The sequence below is a fragment of the Gymnoscopelus microlampas genome, assembly GCF_963454915.1.
Source record: "Gymnoscopelus microlampas genome assembly, chromosome: 1".
Lineage (NCBI taxonomy): Eukaryota > Metazoa > Chordata > Actinopteri > Myctophiformes > Myctophidae > Gymnoscopelus > Gymnoscopelus microlampas.
This window is the reverse complement of record NC_139962.1, coordinates 61,520,662-61,541,780: the sequence shown is the minus strand read 5'-3', so window position 1 is coordinate 61,541,780 and position 21,119 is coordinate 61,520,662. Positions and strand designations below refer to the sequence as shown.

At 42.4% G+C, this 21,119-nt stretch overlaps 1 protein-coding gene across 1 annotated transcript in view; it reads left to right on the top strand.

Annotated features, from left to right (window-relative positions):
- Nucleotides 1-6,485: 6,485 nt before the first annotated feature.
- The window catches only part of LOC311052003 (limbic system-associated membrane protein-like), a gene marked incomplete at its 5' end in the record, with an annotated part of 276,875 nt that continues 262,241 nt past the window's right edge, over nt 6,486-21,119 (top strand). Inside the window, one exon of the mRNA XM_084066752.1 lies at nt 6,486-6,549. Coding sequence (XP_083922878.1) covers nt 6,486-6,549 — 64 coding nt within the window. The remainder of the gene's footprint in view (nt 6,550-21,119) is intronic.

Here is a 21,119-nt window from a genome sequence, read left to right as displayed (position 1 = left end):
CTTCATTATCCACAAGGGAAAATTGTTTTGCTCAGGTCAATGCATACATTCAAGACAAGACAATACATAAATATACACCACAATTAAAACACCTAACAAAGTACTTCAATTCTATAAAAGATAAAATTCTAAATTTAAAAGAGGCTTTAAAAGAAAGCAATGTCCTCTCCACACTTGTGGAGAACCCAGAATGTGTTTGTGTATGACTTCACGTGTGCCTGTGTGTGTGCGTGGTGGGGCTAGCAAGCAAGTCCAGTTCGACCAGGTGAGGTGGATCAGGGTTTATTAAGGAGCCCAATGGCAGAGGGGATGAAACTGGCACTGCCCTTTGCCTTCCTGAATAGAGGCACCATATCTCCTACTTGAGGGCAGGACCTGCTGAGGTTATGAGTTGGGTCTCTCGCGATCTTCCCTGCTTTCGTCACTGTCCCCAAGGTATTTCTAAGCACTATTGAATGCATTATAGACATGAGATGAATCAATGTTATCTTCACATAGCATAAAATGGCAGGTATAGTCCATTGTCCAGTGCATGCATATGGCCGACTAAAGGTCAAATGTATATCAACGAATAGGGGTATAAATAATCCTGGCATCCTGGCCGGGCTCCTCCTCCGTCTCACCAGGTCCAGGACCTGAGCGTTGCACCAGACTCCCCCACTCCAAACATTTCATTCTGGTGTGATGTGATGGTTTCTTGGCCCGTGGAGGTACTGCAGCTTGCTTGAATGGCCCTCCTTAAAGGCCTCACCGTGGATTTGTTGGGCTTCTTCCTCACGGAAGACACAGGCTGGGGCGCCAACCCATACTGCTCCCGGATGCCGTCTACATTCCGGCTGTCACCCGTCTCTCCGTCTATTCCTATGAGCCACTATAAATAGAATAACAAACAAACAGTATTTAAGGTTAAGGAAGATTAATGGGACACACATAACATATTGAGAACTTACAGAGCTTAAATACATTTTGTTTGACTCGGTTCCACAGATAAATATTATGAAAATAGCAGATCTACAAGCTCACAACGCCCCGCGTTACGATGCGTTGTGAACTTGTAGATCGACTATTTTCATAATTGTTGGCTTTTTCTTACAGTATTCGCCAATTTGGCCAATGTTTTACCTGTTTTAATAGAATAGTCTGTTGATTACTTTTGATGCAGTAATGGTCTTTGTTCTTTGTCATTTTCTTTGGTATTAAAAAGGTCTTAAAAGTCCTTAATTGTCACTTCACTGTCATCTGGGGACTCCCCCAAAATAATGTGGGGAGCCCCTTGGGGTCTCAACCCACAGGTTGAGAACCACTGCCATAGAAGGACCTCTACATATTAAAATCTTCAAAGAGAGAAACAGAAAATAAGGAGAGAGTAACCATTTATCAGCCCCCCCCCCCCCATGGCCAAGTGTAAACATATGTAAATTTGTACCCTCTTCAACCTGAATTACAAGAGAAATTGGCATGTTATTTCAGTCCACTTTAGCTCATGGTTAATGTGCCAAAAAGTGCTGCATTTGGTTCAATGTAATGGGACCCAGGCAGGATCAATGAGTGGTCTTTATGGGGCCCCTACAACAGGGGGTCCGGGACCCCTAGGGGGTCCTCAGAGTTGCTACAGGGGGTCCGCCAAATCTCTGTGTGATAGGATAATTGTTTTTTACATTAACCACTTGAACCCTAGCATCCTTATTCTAAGGACAACTTTAGCCGAAAATAGCAGATCTACAAGCTCACAACGCCTCATGCTGCAAGGAGTTGTGAGCTTGTAAGTCTGCTATTGTTGGCAAAGAGGGGAAAAAAGAGCAGACCAAGTACAGAGTGAAAGTATTGGGGGTTTAAGTGGTTAAATGTCTGAAAATATACATTAACATGAATCCAACATCTATGAAATCTGCAACACAACTGTATAGTGGGGGTCCCTGTTTGATAGCTCTCTCAGTTAGGGGGTCCCTGATTCATCTCTCTCTCAGTTAAGGATTAGGTCGCCCTAAATGTTAATAAGCCGTCCGGAGTCTCTGTGCAATGTATTAGACCGTAGTATCAATAAAGAAGTGTTTTAATCCCGTCTGTGGACGATTCTATTGGAAGTTCCCAATGGCGGTAGTGACGGGCGCATCAGGTCAAAGCCGGAATTACACTCAATGTAAACGGGAATAAATGAGGGGGAGGAATGGCGTTCGGCCACAGACGGGATTAAAACACTTCTTTATTGAAAAATATTGACTAATACATTGCACAAAGACTCCGGACTGCTAGTTAACATTTGGGGCAACCGGGTAAGCACCGTATATGTTGCATTTGTACAGGAGAAGTACGGGATTTACTGGTGCATCATAGTGCGAAGCGTTGTTTTGTTTTAGCTAGTTAGCGTAGCAACGTGCAACCAAACCAAGCAGTCTAGTTAACTTATAGTCGCTTATAGTCTTTAACTTGTCCAGTCAGATCAAACAACTTGCTACATACTAACATGTGAACAATGACACCATGGCCTGGTTCTATCATTTTGTGGTGTATATTTAACGATGTATATCTTATAAATGCAATGAACGGACGGACACTTACCCTGAAACAGCTGTGTGCAGACTGCAGAAGTGGTATCCGGTCTAGCGGATGCGGAAACGTATCCACTAGACCGGACGTACAGTAGTAGGCGTATTCTAGTATGCACCACGAATTAGCGGTTACGAGTTAGATAATATGTATTTTAATTAGAAATACGTTTAATATGTATGGAAACTAGGCTATGTCAAGGTTGTGCCGGCCTGGTCCTCAACAGAAAACCTCTGCATTTAACTTTTTAAATTATCTAAGCACAATTATTTATTTATTATTATTATTATTATTATTATTATTATTAATCTATCTATCTATCTATCTATCTATCTATCTATCTATCTATCTATCTATCTATCTATCTATCTATCTATCTATCTCTATATCTATATCTGTATAGATAGATAGATAGATAGATAGATAGATAGATAGATAGATAGATAGATAGATAGACAGATAGATAACTCCTCGGTTTCAAAGTAGCCCTGAAACGTCATATCATGACAGTCATGACGAAACTTCAACCTGATATTTGCACTTTTTTAATTTACGGCCCGTACATCTACATAAACGTTTAGATTTCAACTATAAAGTGCTTAGCCCATGGCCACGGACGTTACAATTATGTACGGTCCCTCAAAAATACCCGTATATTCCGTGTTGTTCAATAAAAAGCCTTTTAATCCGATTGGCTGCCAAGAGTTATAAAGTATCAGAGTGCAATACACCTTCCGACCGATAGGATCAGGTAGTTAAAAGCATGGAGAAAATGGCCACCAATCGGGTTAAAATGCTTTTTATTGAACAATACAAAAGATACAGGTATTTTGGAGGACCCGTGCAGAATATAACATCCGTGGCCATTAGGTAAGCACTTTATATTTGAGATTTGAACGTTAATGTAGATACCGAGTGTAATGGAAAAAGTGCAAAAAAAAAAAGAAACCTCATGGGCTTGGAAAAGTCAAACTAATGTCCCGTTCTCAACAAATACTCATCGAAAACTTACCAAAATAGTATGAAAATGCTCAGAATAATACATTGTTTTTTTGTGGGTGGTGGTGTGTGGTCTAATGCAGTTAAAATATGCTTTTTAGCACGTTCTGTCGTTTCAATGAGATCATATAACCGGTGGTTGATTTGCATACTGCCGGGAGCGGTCATACACACACACACTCCACACACACGCACACACACACACCATCTATTTGTCGTATTTGCCGTCGGCGGCGGCCCGTGGCGGCCCGCGGCGGCAGGGTGTGCTGTCTTGGGGGAGCACACACACACACACACACACCATCTATTTGTCGTATTTGCCGTCGGCGGCGGCCCGCGGCGGCAGGGTGTGCTGTCTTGGGGGATGGTTTAAAAGACTATATCTGCCGACTTGGGAATGAGACCGTGTTGGAGTGTGTGTGTGTGTGTGTGTGTGTGTGTGTGTGTGTGTGTGTGTGTGTGTGTGTGTGTGTGTGTGTGTGTGTGTGTGTGTGGGAGCAGGCTATGTAGGGCTCAGCTAATACATGAGTTTATGGCTCACTGTAGTGATGTGCTATGTGCTGTATCCTAGTTTGCATATGCCATTATCACAGTTTTGTATACTTATGTTATGATTCCTGTTATTCCAGATACCATTCATCACTGTGTATGTTTGTACCTGCCAACTACCATTCTACATAAAACCCATAAACTGCCATCAAGTGTCATCTTTGAATACATGCTCTATGACCGGAGCCCTGTGGTGGGCATAGCCTCAACCCCTATAACCATACAGTCCTCTCTTAAAAAACTACAATTTAACACAACAACTGATGGTTCTGTTTAAAGGACAACTTTAGTTTTTTACAACCAAGGTTTATGTTTTAGATTGTAATTAAATAAAAGATGAGTGTTAAAATGTTTTAATTTACTGCTTTCTATAGTTTTAGCAATTTTTGCGATCTTTTTTACAGTGGGCGGAGGCATTCTGTCCGGTGGCTAATTATGTATTTTTTTACACAATAACCCGGCGTTTTCTTTATTATTATTTACAGTAGCTCTTCTACCCCCAAATAACTCACATCTGGCCATCAAAGACCACCGTACCTTTTTTATTGTGTAAAAAAAGGCACATTTAGCCACCGGACAGAATGCCCCCGCCCACTGTAAAAAAGATTGCGAAAATTGCTAAAACTATAGAAAGCAGTAAATGAAAAAGAAATAACACTCATCTTTTATTTACTTTAATTACAAGCTAAAATATAAACCTTGGTTGTAAAAAAACAAAGTTGTCCTTTTTTAAGCCTTTTATTTATCCGTTGCACACATGAGCATTTGGGATTTGAGCAAAGGGTTGATGAGGCTTTCCGGTTGTGGAGTAGTTCTTCTTCTTCCTCCTCATCTTCATCTGAACCAGATTCAGGTTCAAACATATATGGCTGTATTTGTCCAATTTGTCCTCCCTCTGCCATTTTGTAAACAAATGGGCAGAACCATGGGCAGTCCTTTAGTGATAAGGGGGAAGGACTAGGACAGGTGGGTGGTTTTATAGGAGGAGGCGGAGGGACTGGATTAGATGGGTGGTGCTAAGTGAAACCAGGTATACTTAATGAACTGGTGGGTGTGTCTACATAAAAACAACATTTTAACACTTACTGTACATTTTGTTTTTTGAAAAAAAATCCTTACATAATAATAAAACCTTATGATCAGGTTTTAGGGTTGAAAAATATCATGGCACTCCATCTTTAAAACATTTGAGTACTTTTTCCACCACTGGTGTGTTTACAAACATCCTTCTGTGTCCGAGTGTTTGCGTGCAGTGCCACTTCACCACGCACAAGAAGGTACGTTGGTGGTCCTCCTTCTCCGCAGTATTAGCACGTTCATTTGGTGTCTAGTATAGTGACTGTAAACCTTGGCCTTTATCATTTCAGTTTGCTTCCTACTACCCGGTTTCCGCCGCTGCGGGCAGTGCTGCTGTGCATTCCGGCCTTGCAAACGCGGTAGGTTCACTCTCTGTCTCTCTCCTCTCTGCACTGGCTGCCCAGTCGTTGTGGTAACCCCCCCTTTGCTGTTGTGTTTGATATTATTGATTTATTTTATTTTGTTTAGTTTACTTTAGTGGTTTTGCTGTGATTTATTGGGGTGCCACTACCCTGGGCGGTAGGCCTGCCCATCCTCCCCCTTCCCCCACCACTGGTGCATATATGTCCAGTCTATCTTATTGTTAACCCATTGTGTCTTATTCAATTGGATGCATTCTCCTTTTATTGTTAATGGTAATGATGTTGATACCCACTGAATGAAATAATATTACGGCAATTAAAATAAATATTGTTGTACTTTTGCTAAACACATATTTCTGCCTTTATCATTTATTGTACACGACTTGTGTGAGGAGTTCATGTTTCAGGTGGTTTACTTCACTATGACTTGCTTTCAATCACTGCTCCCAGCACCAGACATGCACGCACGCACGCATGCACGTGAACATGCACGTGCACACGCACACACACACACACACACAAGGTGGGGACATTTGGCCCTCACAAGTATGGTAACACTCAAACGCACGCACGCACGCACGCACGCACACACGCACGCACATACGCACACACTCACACACGCACTCACACACTGTATCTATAAATGTTGCACATTTGAGCTGGCCTTTTTCATTAAACTACCACTTGAGGGCAGTCATGTGTAGTGTCATGTCTGTAGAGAGAGCTGCTGCTTGGTTCTTCAGTCTCCATCTCTTTACTCACTGTGTGCTCAGCATCAGCATCACTCTGCATCATCACAGACCAGCTTGTGAGGTTTTCACTGTTTCAGCTGCATCTCTACACAGGGACAGCAGGTTGGCTTCAACAAAATACAGTCTGAAACCCACCTTCATAAAGAAGACCTGTGACGTCTGTGAGGGAGTCTCCATTTGGACCTGATTAAAGGACATCATGGATTATTTCTGGATACACGCCGTTTGGATTCCTGGATTTGTGCTCCTCTTTGGACTTCAAGGTAAGATATTGTTTCATTATTCTGACATCTGTTATATGTTTACTGTGCCATGGAGCGTCTGGTGAAAGAGTTCTGCATCCATGTGTCAACTTGGAATTGGCCTGTTGCCAAAGATGTAGACGTGGTACTCTAAGAGTAATTACTTCACCTGAGATTATTTGTGTACACTACACCAGAGAGAGAGAGAGAGAGAGAGAGAGAGAGAGAGAGAGAGAGAGAGAGAGAGAGAGAGAGAGAGAGAGAGAGAGAGAGAGAGAGAAATTACATTATTAAGGGAAACGTTTCCGGTTTTGAACTTAGTTGAAAGAGATTGACAAACGGACAGACGGAGAGGCTAAGCAAAGGATAATTGACACCACGCCGGTTGTTGTTGAGAAATAACTCCCAACAGGATGATTAAACACAGGATGATTAAAGCCGATGTGTTTAATGATCCTGACCGGCGTGATGTCAATTATCCCGCTTATTACACGGCTATGTCATAAATGAATGTATGAATTGACCCAAAAGTAACAGCAAAGTAGTATTTCCTTGCTCATGGTAAAGAAAATATTCCATAAGTGTTGCGCTGGGCGGCCTGGGTTGCCTCAGAAAACAAGGAAGTGTTGATCAAATAGAATCAATTTTCGGTTACAGCATCGTCTATTTCTCGTTTCAAATGTTTTCAAAAACATTCTTGAGAGCAACGTTTAGTTGTAAACGACATTGTGTGTTTGTTTACATGGCTGTCATGTTGGATACGGCATAGAATTCAAGCAGCACAGCCAGGTGCTCTGATTAGACAACATTCTGTTATAGAGCTCATCGGTCATTATTCAGAAATAACACACCACTGATTTCAGTGATTAGCCAATCAGAATCAAGCATTCAACCAAGCTGTGTAATAAGTGATAAAAAACAACAACCTTAGAAAAGGTCTTCTTAACACATGGTGGCTTATTGGTTCCATAAATGCTAAGACCTTAGCCAAGTTCTATGACTGTGACAGTAGACATGCTATGACAAATTGTTAATTCATGGCCAGTCATTTACAAGACTAATCTTTAAAGTGTGCTTCTTAGGTTACAATGAGATTTCCTGTCACAGTCCAGACCATGACTATACTAAAAGTGCTGAGGTGTCACTTCTCAGAGAGCTGAGAACTGCCTCACTTTGTCTCCCACAGGACTTTGCTTTGCTAGAATAGTCAACCTCCTGTCAAAGCTCACTGGATTCACTTTGACGCTGCTGACAGAGACTTGTTTCTCAGGCTGCTAGCATATGTAGGGAAAGAGGTCGGTGGGCTGCATGGACAGACAGGGTGAATGAGGAGCTGCAATTAGAGGTGCAACAGTTAAACTAATTGATTTAATCAATCAATTATAAAAAAAAATGCTTGTAGATCTGCTACTTTCACAGTTTGTTTGGACAACACCACTGTGTGACAACTCATAAACCAGGGCATAGGTGGTTCATTGATTCCTTGATATATAACAAAATACAAAAGCAATGATGCAGAACAAAGCCTTTGCCCTGTAACTCACAGCCTTGTGTGTGTCGTGTGTGCAGTACACTGTATGTGCATGTGTGTCTGTACTGTATGTTTATGACAGTCACAGTGCAATAGATTAAATGCATGTAATCAGTAAACTAATTTATGTGGTTCAACCGAAGCAGCATGACAGTGCACATACTGGATCTCATACAGGCTGCTGGAATGCAGAATTCATATTTCTAATTGAATGAATGTTAACTAGAAAAAGTGCTCCTCGGAGCACAGGTCTCCGCCAGGTCAGGTACGTTATTGTGGCCTCCTGGTGGCGCTATAATAAGCCAATGTGAAAGGGGTGTCATTTCTTCTTAGGCTTTTCATGGCAATAAGACAATGCATTCATGATTTGAGGCTTTTGTTCCAAAAATGTGTTTTGCTAAGATTAGACCTGCTGGTGGCGCTATAACAGACCAATGTGAAAAGGGTGCCATTTCTTCCTCGGCCTAGTGGGAATGTGCGTGTGAAATTTCACGGAAATCGCAAGCTGCGTTCATGATTTGAGTCATTTTGTTCAAAACGGACCAATCCTGTAAACTTTGGAAGCCAACCTTAGCCAATGAGGATGGAATATGGAAAATCGGACAGATCCGTGTTGATCACATGACTATAGAGATAATGTGTACCGATTTGCATGACGTTTGGATAAAATCCGTAGGAGTAAATGGGTTTTGCACAAATCGGCCTCCTGGTGGCGCTATAACAGGGCTATGTGAAAAAATTGGGGCAGAGGTTCTGAATTGGCATCCAGGGAGTGTGTGTGCACAGTTTCGGAGCGAGCGGGCCAACGGTGTCGGAGATTAGCTGTTCACAGACGGACACACGGACGGACGGACGGACACACACACGGACGGACGGACGGGGGGTAAAACATACTCTCTCTTCATGCCTTCGGCCTGGCGGAGACAATAAGCATGGTCCTAATGCAAGCTCAGCATCACAAAGTTACATTATATGTATCCCTCCTGACACAGGAGTGATACATTCACACAAATACAAGACGAGCAGGGAGAGATTGGGATGACAAGAAGAGAGAGAGGGGGCACAGCATCTTTATCTGCTGGGGGGCACAACATCTTTATCTGATTGGGGGCACAACACGCATAGCGAGGGAGAAAGGATTAAAACCATCAATCCATCCATCATCCATCCATCTTCATCCACTTATCCAGAGTCAGTCGTGGAGGTAACAGTTCCAGCAGAGAATCTGAGTCTTCCCACTGTTTTCACCTTGTATGTACGCAGGTTTTTTTTTGTTCCTTTGGTTTCAATCTGATTAAATATTCTGGAATCTTAAATCAATCAGTTCATGAGTCTTAATCGTCAGTTATGTTCTCTCTCTCCCTCGCTATGCATGTTGTGCCCTCAATCAGATAAGATATTGTGGCCCCTAGCAGATAAAGATGCTGTGGCCCCACCTAGCATTTTTATGTATCTCTCACCTATCCTGGTTACAAGGAGATCATATTGAGATTTTCTTTTCTGCTGTCATTGGTATCCTTTTATCTGCAAATCACCAGCGGAAATGCTTTGATGTTCTTCACACCGATGATGTTGTTTCACCCCTTATCATTATTTAGGTGAGATACTAGAGACACAAATAATCCTGTGTGTGTGTGTGTGTGTGTGTGTGTGTGTGTGTGTGTGTGTGTGTGTGTGTGTGTGTGTGTGTGGGCGCGTGTGTGCTTGGTAGTACAACCTTGAGATTATGAAAAATGGGCATTATTTTTATTTTATTTACACTTTGCATTACACTGAATGACATTTTATAGGCCACTTTATATGAATGAATACAATATAATTATTGGATTTATTCTCAAATACAAATCATATTAGACATAGGTGAAAGTCTAATGAATATAAAAATATCACACCCAGTGTGAAGATACTGGTGCCTTTGATGAGTTAATATCATTAAGCTATATGAAGTAGAGGAACAATGTTAAATCCATGTCCATTCATTTCAAGGCTGCTCAACAGGAACACAGAGGGGTGGGGCTTAATTAAATTAAATTAAATTGTATTATTCAATTTTATTAAAGTGTCAAATCACAACAAGTTGTCAAGACACTTTACATGTAGAGCAGAGACCCACTGTCCCACCCTGAGCAAGCAATTAAGGCTTACGCAATTACAGCCTGTTGGCCATCTAAGTGCACCTAGTAGGTTCTATAGGTTTTAGTTTGTTAGGTATGTCTAGGTGCCATACGTGGTCTCTGGTGTGGCTATTGTGATGGCAGACCTCTGACTAGTGTTGGTGGCAAGTTTGGTGCGGATCGGAACAACGGTGCGCCTTGCAGGTCTGCATGTTACGTGTGTGTGTGTGTGTGTGTGTGTGTGTGTGTGTGTGTGTGTGTGTGTGTGTGTGTGCACTCGCACGTGTGCAGTGCTGGCTTGTGAGTGTGCACGTTGTGCCTCGCAGGTCTGAAGGTTACGTGTGTGTGTGTGTGTGTGTGTGTGTGTGTGTGTGTGTGTGTGTGTGTGTGTGTGTGTGTGTGTGTGTGTGTGTGTGTGTGTGTGCGCATGTCTTTAAGTGGCGCATGTGTTGCACGTCTGTGTTGAATTAGTGTTGAATTAATGTAACTGGTTGCATCTTTGTGTTGCAATCAGCTGCAGCTGTTGAGGCCGTGCTCAGATGGACACCCGGACAAGTGGATCTTTACGGTATATTAATTGCTGTTTCAATTATTGTATATCTTGAAAGCCTTATACGTCTTTGACTCATAGGATGTTTGCTCCTCAGAGGTCAAAGTACAACAGTTCTTCAAACTACCACATATTCAGCTGTGCTGCTCATTCTTCAAATGAATGTTCATTACTACAAATGGGACACCATTTTAAAGGGAAACATGTAGGCTTTCCAATTATTTCCTTTCCTAATTATATATAACAGAGGCTGATCAAACACAACAGAGACTGTTTTAGATAACTTTATTAGCAACAGCATTTTGAGTGAGAACTTATTACAGTTGTGTTGAGTATAGGAAACAGCAGCATATTTTCTATATAAAACAACATGATGACTCTTTGTTTTGTTAAAACTCCACTTTCACCTGCTGTTGGCTGCAGGTTTATCCTGGCTGTGTGTAGGTGGAGGAGCTGGACTAAACTGGTTTTTATCATCCACCTACTGTCTTATTTTAACCAGCTATTCCTTTTAATGACGGCCGATTAATGAATTGTGAAACATTGAATTAATCACTTGGTTAGGGCATAGAGCACAAAAACAATAATAACAAGATGAGATGGTTGACATATAAATGTTGTAATTACGGCAATTAGAAATAAATTGTCTGAGTGCATAATAATGCGCAAATGGAAATGAGACTGGGTTTTAAGAAGGATGTGGGAGTCTTCAGTAGGCTTTGTTATAGAAACAGAGTTTTCAACTTCCCCAATTCATTGTGATAATGAGATGTAATATGTGGGCTTTTCTGAAGAGGATTTGTGTGTGTGTGTGTGTGTGTGTGTGTGTGTGTGTGTGTGTGTGTGTGTGTGTGTGTGTGTGTGTGTGTGTGTGTGTGTGTGTGTGTGTGTGTGTGTGTGTGTGTGTGTGTGTGTGTGTGTGTGTGTGTGTGTGCTCCATACTAATATTTTCACGTTCAGCTCCACCACAGCTTCCCTGCCAACTCTGCTCAAAATGACTCCAAAGCTGACCTTGATTTGCCCACTCTCCGCTCCGCTCTGTGCTCCACTGCGCTCCAAAACCTCCCCCAAAAAGCTGTGTTGTATTTTGCGGCAACTTTTGCTTCCGTTTGAAGGCCCGTGTGTGAAACCAGTTGGAGCACAACGTGTGCTTTTGACACAAAGGCGTACACCCTCATTAGAGGCTATAGGCTACAGCTATGGGCTGTGGGTGCAAATTGCATCATGGACAGCAAATGTAACAAACACTCACCATCTCGGCTTAGTTTTTATGCACACACACTGTCACACCCCAGACTGGGTGAGGGTAGTGTGTACCCTTTTGTACTTAAGTACAACTAGACATGTTCTTTAAAAGGATGGCAAGAGGCACGCAGAAGGCAAGTTCGAACAAGTTTTATTTTCCCCCAAGTGTCATAACAAAGTGGCAAAAACAAGAGAGACCAATAGTCTGCAAATAGAAAATAAAGAAAATATTCAAAACCATATAACTTCAAATAATCCATTTGTAAACCAATGTAAATTCAATTAAAGTATTATTATAATAAAAATAAAATGCAATAAATGATATAAATAATTATATAATAATATATAATAGCAAATAACAAATAAACAGTAAATAAATACATTCACAAAATAACACACCTCCTTAGAGACTCAAGAACCTCCTCAAGCTGAACACCTTCTCCCAGCAGACGCATACAGCAGACTGACAGGGAGTGAGGAGCTCACCCCTATGTAGCCCCATGGCTCCTCCCACTAGAGTGAACCAAACATTCAGGGTGATTTGATACTGTTATGTCTCTGTTCATGCTATGAACAAACATGAAACACATAATGCTGTTCCAAACTTGTAGATCTCCGTTTTTCCAAACTTGTAGATCTTTAGAAAATAAACCTTTGCCTTCACTGCAAAGTTCAATGTCCTGCTTTGACACAGTTAACACTCCTGATCCCAAGGCCAAATGGTTTGGTCCAATTTGGTCCCACTGAGTGGCTGCAGGTGTGTCTCCTGACACACCTATAAATTAACTGCAACCCCACCCTGACTCTTTTAGGATCCTGTGAAGAGACATGGTGAGAGAGAGAGAGAATGATTTGTTTGTGAATAAAGACCTTTAAACTCTGCTTTGGTAGTTTTGTTTGTCCATATGACCTGACAAGTGTGCACCATTGCTAGGCCATGTCCAAACAGTGACAGTGTGTGGTCACACTGTCACACACACACACACACACACACACACACACACACACACACACACACACACACACACACACACACACACCAGCAACACATGACTTGATTTAAATGTAAACAATAGAGCTGGTTAAACGTATGGTGGTAACGAACAAATGGTTGTGATATGTCTGGGAAGACATGTCCTATAGACAGTCATGTTCTTGGACGAGCCTCAGCTGTCTAACACGCCAAAGCTTATTTTGACCGGTCATGTCAAAAGTCCTCTCTCCTCCCTTTGGTCTCAAAAAGAAGGCCAAACATCTCTCTCTCTGAATCTATCTGTCTGTCACTGTCACTCTCTTTCCCGGCCGGCCGGTCGGCCGGCCTGCCTGCCTGCCTGCCTGCCCGCCCGCCCGATGATGTGCTGATGTTTCAGCTTCGCTGTGTCTCTGAAGAAGACACACAAATTATGTGTCATAATCACTTCCTGCTTTCTAGCACTTGATCGAATTTCAAAACAGTAGTAACAGAAGAGAGGTGTTGTTCCTTTCATAACCAGCATTGCAGCAATTTTTATGGCTGAAATGTGGTATCACCTGGTGAAAAGGTTGAACTCTCTCTCTCTCTCTCTCTCTCTCTCTCTCTCTCTCTCTCTCTCTCTCTCTCTCTCTCTCTCTCTCTCTCTCTCTGCGGTGGCACCTACTCTTCGTCTCTTAGACGACAGGCGTTCATGTTCCTTGGTCGTCTGACACAAACACCAGAGGTGTCGTTCAAAGTGAAACATGGTGATGGATACTATACTAGCTCAGGTACAGTAGCATGAAGTAGCCCTCTTCACGGGCCCCCCGATTCCGGAGATACCCGACAGGACCCGATACCCACACAGGTCGGATCTGTGTTTTATCATAATCACTTGGTACCGGGTCAGAATCGACGCTATTACCTCGGAACTCGGGTTTGTCCATCATTATGTGTAATACCCGAGTGGATCCGAGAAGACCCGTAGTATGCCTACTCTGTGTGTGTGTGTGTGTGTGTGTGTGTGTGTGTATGAGGTGAAAGCAAAGCTTTGATTAAAAAAATGTATTTAAAAAAGATGTATTTATTTTTGTAATTTCATATGCGCTTTTTTGAAGGGGTGCCTGGGTTGAGTCTGTCTCGGAATCTTGGAAATAATCGGGTTTCGGAACACATTTCACCGGTCCAATTAGGGTCCGGGTCCGTAAAGAAAGAATAATTTCAGAACGGCTCGGAATCGGACAAAATTGTCACGGGTCCACCCGGGTTTGGTTTTGTTATTTTAAAAATAATCTGGGAACGGCTCGGAATTGGATGAGATTTCACATTTCAATTTAGTTTCCGGTCCATTTGTTTTTAACCCGTGAAGAGCTCTAGAATGAAGTGCTTCCATCGTGGAGATGGGCACAAGAGCGTTGCTTGTCCACACAGGTGACAGGCAGACAGATAATAGGTCTGTCTCAATTCAGGGGTTGCAGCCTCCAAGTGCACACCCTAGGTAGGGTGGGTAGGGCACTGCCCCCTGGAGGGCGCATAGGGCATACACTCTGCCTGTGAAATGGGACAGCACTTCGCCGAGTCGAGTCGAGTGAACCCGGAAAAAGCCGAGCGTCCACCATTGTTGTTTCTCCGAAGTTTTTTTTTTACTTCTAAAAAGCTTTAAAACTTCTTTTTTGTGGTACGGAATTTACTTTTAAGATATTTTAGGATAGCATTAAGTTGACTAAACTTAATATATGTGGTCAATTAATCATGAAACTATTTAAAATAATAATTTAGAGAACCGTCACGTCGGGTCCTGGGGCGAACAGTGAAACTCATGTAGCCGTTGAAAGCAGCTTGTTTTCGGCCTGACTCTTCCAAATGTCCCGTTGCTCCCACGGTTGTCTGCGGAACGAACTTGATGGGATTGACAGACCCACTTACAACTGTAGCCCATTGGTTCTCAAAGTGGGGTCCGGGGACCCCCAGGGGTCCTTGCGGGGGTTCCAGGGGGTCTTCCACAAAACGATTTAATTAATATAGCGACGTCACAATAATTGTAACCATAATTTTAACCACTTTAACCATATTTTATACTTTGGCTATTCAAAAATAGCAGATATACAAGCTCATAGCTTGAGCTTGCAGATCTGCTATTTTTTAGATCTGCTATTGTTTGAATTTGTGCAAATCTTTGAATATATTATTTGTTAAGCAAACATTTGTCACTAAAATCTTTGCTTCTGGGGGTCACTTGAACAAAATATTTTGAGATGGGGGTCCGCGGCCAAATACATATCATTTTGGGGGTCCTTGACATGAAAATGTTTGAGAACCACTGCTCTAGCCTATTTGTACATAGGCCATGTTATTTATCGTGGTTGATTCCACGCTCTTTATTGTTATAATATTCATTCAATTAATTATGTTCTGGTTTTGTCATAACGGTATGATGTCCGACGTAACCTATACTGTGTGACTTTGATGGGTTAGTCTATGCATTCTGAAGCACAAGATGAAATAAATGCCTACCTACCTACCTTTTTAACAAAGCTTTTTTTTTTTGTTGTTGCACGTAACATGTTTTAATGTGATGGTTTTTTTTTTGTTGTCTTTTTTTACCCAAATGTAAAGTGTATTATAAACAAATTATTATTAGTATTATTAGTATTATTATTATTAGGCCTATTATTACGCCGTTAATATTAATATGATTTAATGGAGTGTCCTGACTCCTTGCAGAGACTGTGCTGATAGAGGACACCTGCATTTATTCACTTCAGAATTACAAATACGTTTTTACATGTGTAGCTTATCATCTGCCTACTTCCACCAATATTCCCGCCTCTTCACTTCAGCGCGAGCGTCTCCGTCTCGTCCTACCCCGCTGCCCCGCTTAAGTTTCATTCCTGTCCCCTTTATTTTGGTAAAAATGGATTTTGTCATTATTATTTTGTATTTTATTCTTTATGAATTTATGGAAGAGATGGAGATGCAACACCGCCGGCAGAGTCGCCGGCGTGTGTTGTTTCTGAGGCTGGGAATGACCGATGGACAAGTAAGTTAAGGTTATTTTGTGTATACTTTACAGTCAGTTATAACAACAGCTAGCTAGTTTTCATATACGTTTATATTATATAGCCCTACTTTTATATTTAAAGGGAGTGTTAATTCAGCTCTGAGATAAATTCCTATGCTATATAGCCTACTATCAGTTATAAATGGATAAGTTTAACGCACAGTATTTTACTCAGAGGTGTAAAGTAACTAAGTACATTTACTCAAGTGCTGTACTGTACTTTTACAATTGAGATATTTTTACTTGGAGTATTTCCAATGTTCAGTACTCCACTACAATTATTTGAAAACTTTAGTTACAAGTTACTTTGTGGATTTTGATTATTATTACACAACATACATTAGCCCTATTACATTATGGCCATTTGGAAATAGCAGATGTACAAGCTCTTTATAGATGTGCTATTTTCAAAATATTTGTATAGATTTGAAAACTTGTGAAACAGAAAGTATTTCTACATTGCAGTATTGATACTTTTACTTAAGTAAGAAATGTGAGTACTTTTTTCAACCTCTGATTTGACTGTGTAATCTTACAATGCTGTCACTGGTTGAGTACAGACCAACCTAATTCTTCTCATTCTTTCCCTAACTCAGCCAAGACCCCCGTACTCCCGGGTCAACCTACATGTCCCTATCCTAAGGAAGTTTTTTAATGGAGCGGACACACGGCCTGATTTTCGGCTGAGCAGGGAGTCTTTGGCAGTACTGTTGGACCTTCTCAACCTGGAACGGCAACATGGATGGGGTGCCACATTTGAGGTCCTGGTGTTTCTGTGCTGGGTGGCAACTGGAGCATCATACAGGGTGGTGTCCCTTGTGTTCGATATGCCTCGTTCCACTGTCCACCGCGTTGTCCACAAGGTCACAAGGGAGGTGGTGGCTATCCGCCACAGGGTCATCCACTTCCCAAATACCCCCGAAGACCTGGAGGCAGTGACCAGTGGGTTTGCAAGGCTGGCTGGACATGCTGCCTTCAGAAGAGCAGCTGGAGCAATCGACGGCTGCCATGTCCGTATAACACCACCAATCGGCCCTGATCATCAGTGCTACCAGAATAGGAAACTGTTCTCCTCCATCATCCTGCAGGCAGTCTGCAATCATCAGGGCCGATTGATGGACACCTACGTGGGCTGGCCTGGGTCGGTGCACGACTCCAGAGTGCTCCGCTACAGCCCGCTGTACTTAAGGTCACTCTACCCTCCTCCAGGCCATTTCATCCTAGCAGATGGAGGGTACCCATGCCTCCAACACCCCCTCCCCCTCATCACTCCCTACAGGAGGCCAATACCTGGTGTGGGAGCCCGGCGGTTCAATAATCATCACTCCAGGGCACGTGGCATTATTGAGCATTGCTTTGGGTTGATGAAGACCAGGTTCCGGGCCATCTTCCTGGGTGCACTGGAGGTGCACCACACCTTTGTACCCCGTGTAAGTAATCACTGAACAGCCTAGTGACCCTATTCTGAGGATTACATTCAATATAATTCATAATAATAATAATCCCCCCCCCCCCCCCCCCCCCCCCCCCCATTCATATAATTTCAGGTCATAACAGCATGTGCGGTCCTCCACAACATCTGCATGGATGCTGGTGACATTGTGGACCCAGAGGATGAGCAGGTGGAGGATGAGGATGAGGGAGAGGGTGAGGGGGAGAGGGTGGCCGATGCAGTCAGTGGCGATCTGTGGCGGGAGCAGCTGACTGCGGAGGTGTCTGGCCTGGAGGAGGTGCCCATGGACCATGACTATTAAGTACAGGCAAGTAGAACAAATGTATATATCTACTGATTCCCATTTACTTAAAAATGTTTTGTATGTTTACCTTAGGAAACGTTTGTAATATGTTTGCTATTCTTGCCTCTTTCTAAAACCATCCACAGTGACATGGCAGCCGTCGATTGGGTCAGCCTTGCAAACCCACCTGATGATGCGGTGGACAGTGGACCACCCCAGATGATGCTCTAGTTGCTACCTCGAGGACAAACACCAGGGTCTTCATATGTTGCACTCCATCCGTTTCACTGTTCCTGGTTGAGAAGGTCTAACAGCACTGCCAGGGACTCCCTGTTTAGCCCACATTTTTCTACTTTTTTTCCTCCACTTTTCAACTTTTTGTAAATAACTGTAAATAGTGTAAATAGTTCACCATGCACCGTTTTCACTTTGTCATTACATGACGCATCAGCAGTCACATTTGCCAGTGATCAATTGTTAGTCGTATGAAAGCAAATACAGTACATGTTTTTTTTTTTTATATATTAAGTTGCATGTATTTTGAGTTTGTGTATAAACAGGGGTAACTAATGTCTTCTAAATCCTAACAGTATTCTGAAAAAAACGTATGTTTTTTTATCAGTGGAGCTCAATCTTTTTCCATGTCAAGGACCCCCAAAATGATTTATATTTGGCTACCGACCCCCATCTCAAAATATTTTGTTCCAGGGACCCCCAGAAGAAAAGATTTGAGTTAAAAATGTTCCCTTTAAAATAATATATATTCAAAGATTTGCACACATTTTTACAATTTCTCAAAAATAGCAGATCTACAAGCTCGTAGCGCGGCACTCGTGCCGCGCTATGAGCTTGTAGATCTGCTATTTTTCAATAGTCAAAGTGTAAAATAATGCTTTTTAGCTCAAATCAAAATGTGACACAGATGCTTCTTCAGTTCTTAATGGGTTAAAAAGCCATAATAAAAACATGGAAAACAAATGAACGTCTTTCTTTTTACTCAGATCATACTTTTCATATCATATAGATATATATCAGTATATATCAGAACAGTGCATAACATGTAGTACTAGATATCAGTACTATAAGGAACAGTGCAATTCTTACAGCAGAAAACATGGCGGATGTAACCATTTGTGTGGCATTCCAGCGGAATGGTGGGTATTTGTTAAGGCAAAATACAGGACTGGCACTGCCAGTACAAAATAAAAAAAAATAAAAATAAAAAAAAACGATTCACAGGAGGCAGGCAGTGATCACCCCATGTGCACAGTGCACACGCCCCCACCACCAGTCTCAAGTCCCATCCTCCTGTTTCACCATCTCTGGCCACCCAGAGCACTGACAATTACATCAGTTAGTTTTCACTGGGCAATATTGAAGTAAAAGAATATATAAAGAACATCCCATGAACGATACAGCTAACTGTCAGGTAAGGAAAAAGTGAATATGAGATCATTTCGGAACATTTGGAGTTGAGGGCAAATAATTAAGTGTGCCTGCCATGTTAATGGCAGAGGCACACTTATTGAGATCCGCCGGATTTATTAAGTGTGCCTGCCATGTTAATGGCAGAGGCACACTTATTGAGATCCGCCGGATTTATTAATACAAGTATCCATCAAGCCACAAAATTCGGTCGTCCGTAACAGCCGCACGGTTTACACTACCGCCGCAATATATACATCAAAACGTGCGGCTTGGCCGGGAGTAGTGTGCTCGGAAACGATTTTCCGTCACGCGTTACCATGGCGACGTTATTAGCAAAAAACAGCTAAACTCCGCCCCTTTTGGCCGCACGTACCGCGCAAAACGCTTCTCCTCCCACACGGTTTACTCGTTAGTCGCAATGTATATATCAAAACGTGCGGGACGACCGCCCCACTTACCGCATTACTTTTTTCGCCGTTTCGCGATACCACGCCCACGTTATTAGCAAAAACATGTAGCCGCGCCCCCTTTCAGTCCCAAATTCAGACTCATTCTCACTTGATTTACTCTTCATCATCATCCTCCATTCACACCCATGTTAACCATCATCATCCTCACTCCCCCATTCACTCCCATGTTAACGGTTACGGGGAGGGGGGGAAACCACCCAGAGACTCTAGGGCTCCTGCTATAATCCATGTGGCAGCTGTAACCACCAATGAGCTTCGTGTGTTGAAGCTCCGCCCCCTCTGCCTTCCTATTGGCCGAGCTTTAAATGGCCGTAACTTCTGTTTGCAGCATGGTACCGCCCCCAAACTTTGTCATGGACTTTATTTTTTTACGAACATTTTTTTTTTTCCGATTTTTTTTTTTTTTCGGCATTTTTTTTTTTTCTTAATTTTTTTTTCCGAACTTTTTTTTTTTCGATTTTTTTTTTTTACACCAAAACACTTTTTGAAGGGTATGCAACTCGATGGTCTAACCCGGACTTGGACCTCTTCACTTCCGGTTTCAAAAGTGCCCAAAATTATCTGAAACTTCGCCTACCCCCCCTAAATTGGGGTCTGCGAACACAACCGTCACAACAGGAAGTGGATTTATCACTTCCGGTTTTGAAAAGTGCCCAAAATGCTCCCAAACTTCGCCTAGCCCCCCTAAATAGGGGACTGCGAACAATTGTATAATTGGCATTGTTAATATATTTTTAAAAATTATTACATTTTTTTCAAATGTTGTTTTAGATGCTCATTTTCCCCTTAAATTTTTCAGTTTTTGTATTTTCCTTTTTTGACTTTCGGTTTATTTTGTATTAATTTTTGAAACATTATTTTGCTTTTTTTTTCTGTACTTTTTTGGGCGCCCGAAGGGATCAAAATGCTACTCCTCCCACACGGTTGACACGGCCCCGCCAATGTATACATCAAAACGTGCGGGACGACCGGCCAACCTACCGCATTACTTTTTTCACCGTTTCGCTTTACCACGGCGACAAAACCCCCAGCCAACGCAGGCACACTTAAATTTTCGTAGGAAATTTCTTTCTAGTTAATACAAGTATCCATCAAGCCACAAAATTCGGTCGTCCGTAACAGCCGCACGGTTTACACTACCGCCGCAATATATACATCAAAACGTGCGGCTTGGCCGGGAGTAGTGTGCTCGGAAACGATTTTCCGTCACGCGTTACCATGGCGACGTTATTAGCAAAAAACAGCTAAACTCCGCCCCTTTTGGCCGCACGTACCGCGCAAAACGCTTCTCCTCCCACACGGTTTACTCGTTAGTCGCAATGTATATATCAAAACGTGCGGGACGACCGCCCCACTTACCGCATTACTTTTTTCGCCGTTTCGCGATACCACGCCCACGTTATTAGCAAAAACATGTAGCCGTGCCCCCTTTCAGTCCCAAATTCAGACTCATTCTGACTTGACTTACTCTTCATCATCATCCTCCATTCACACCCATGTTAAC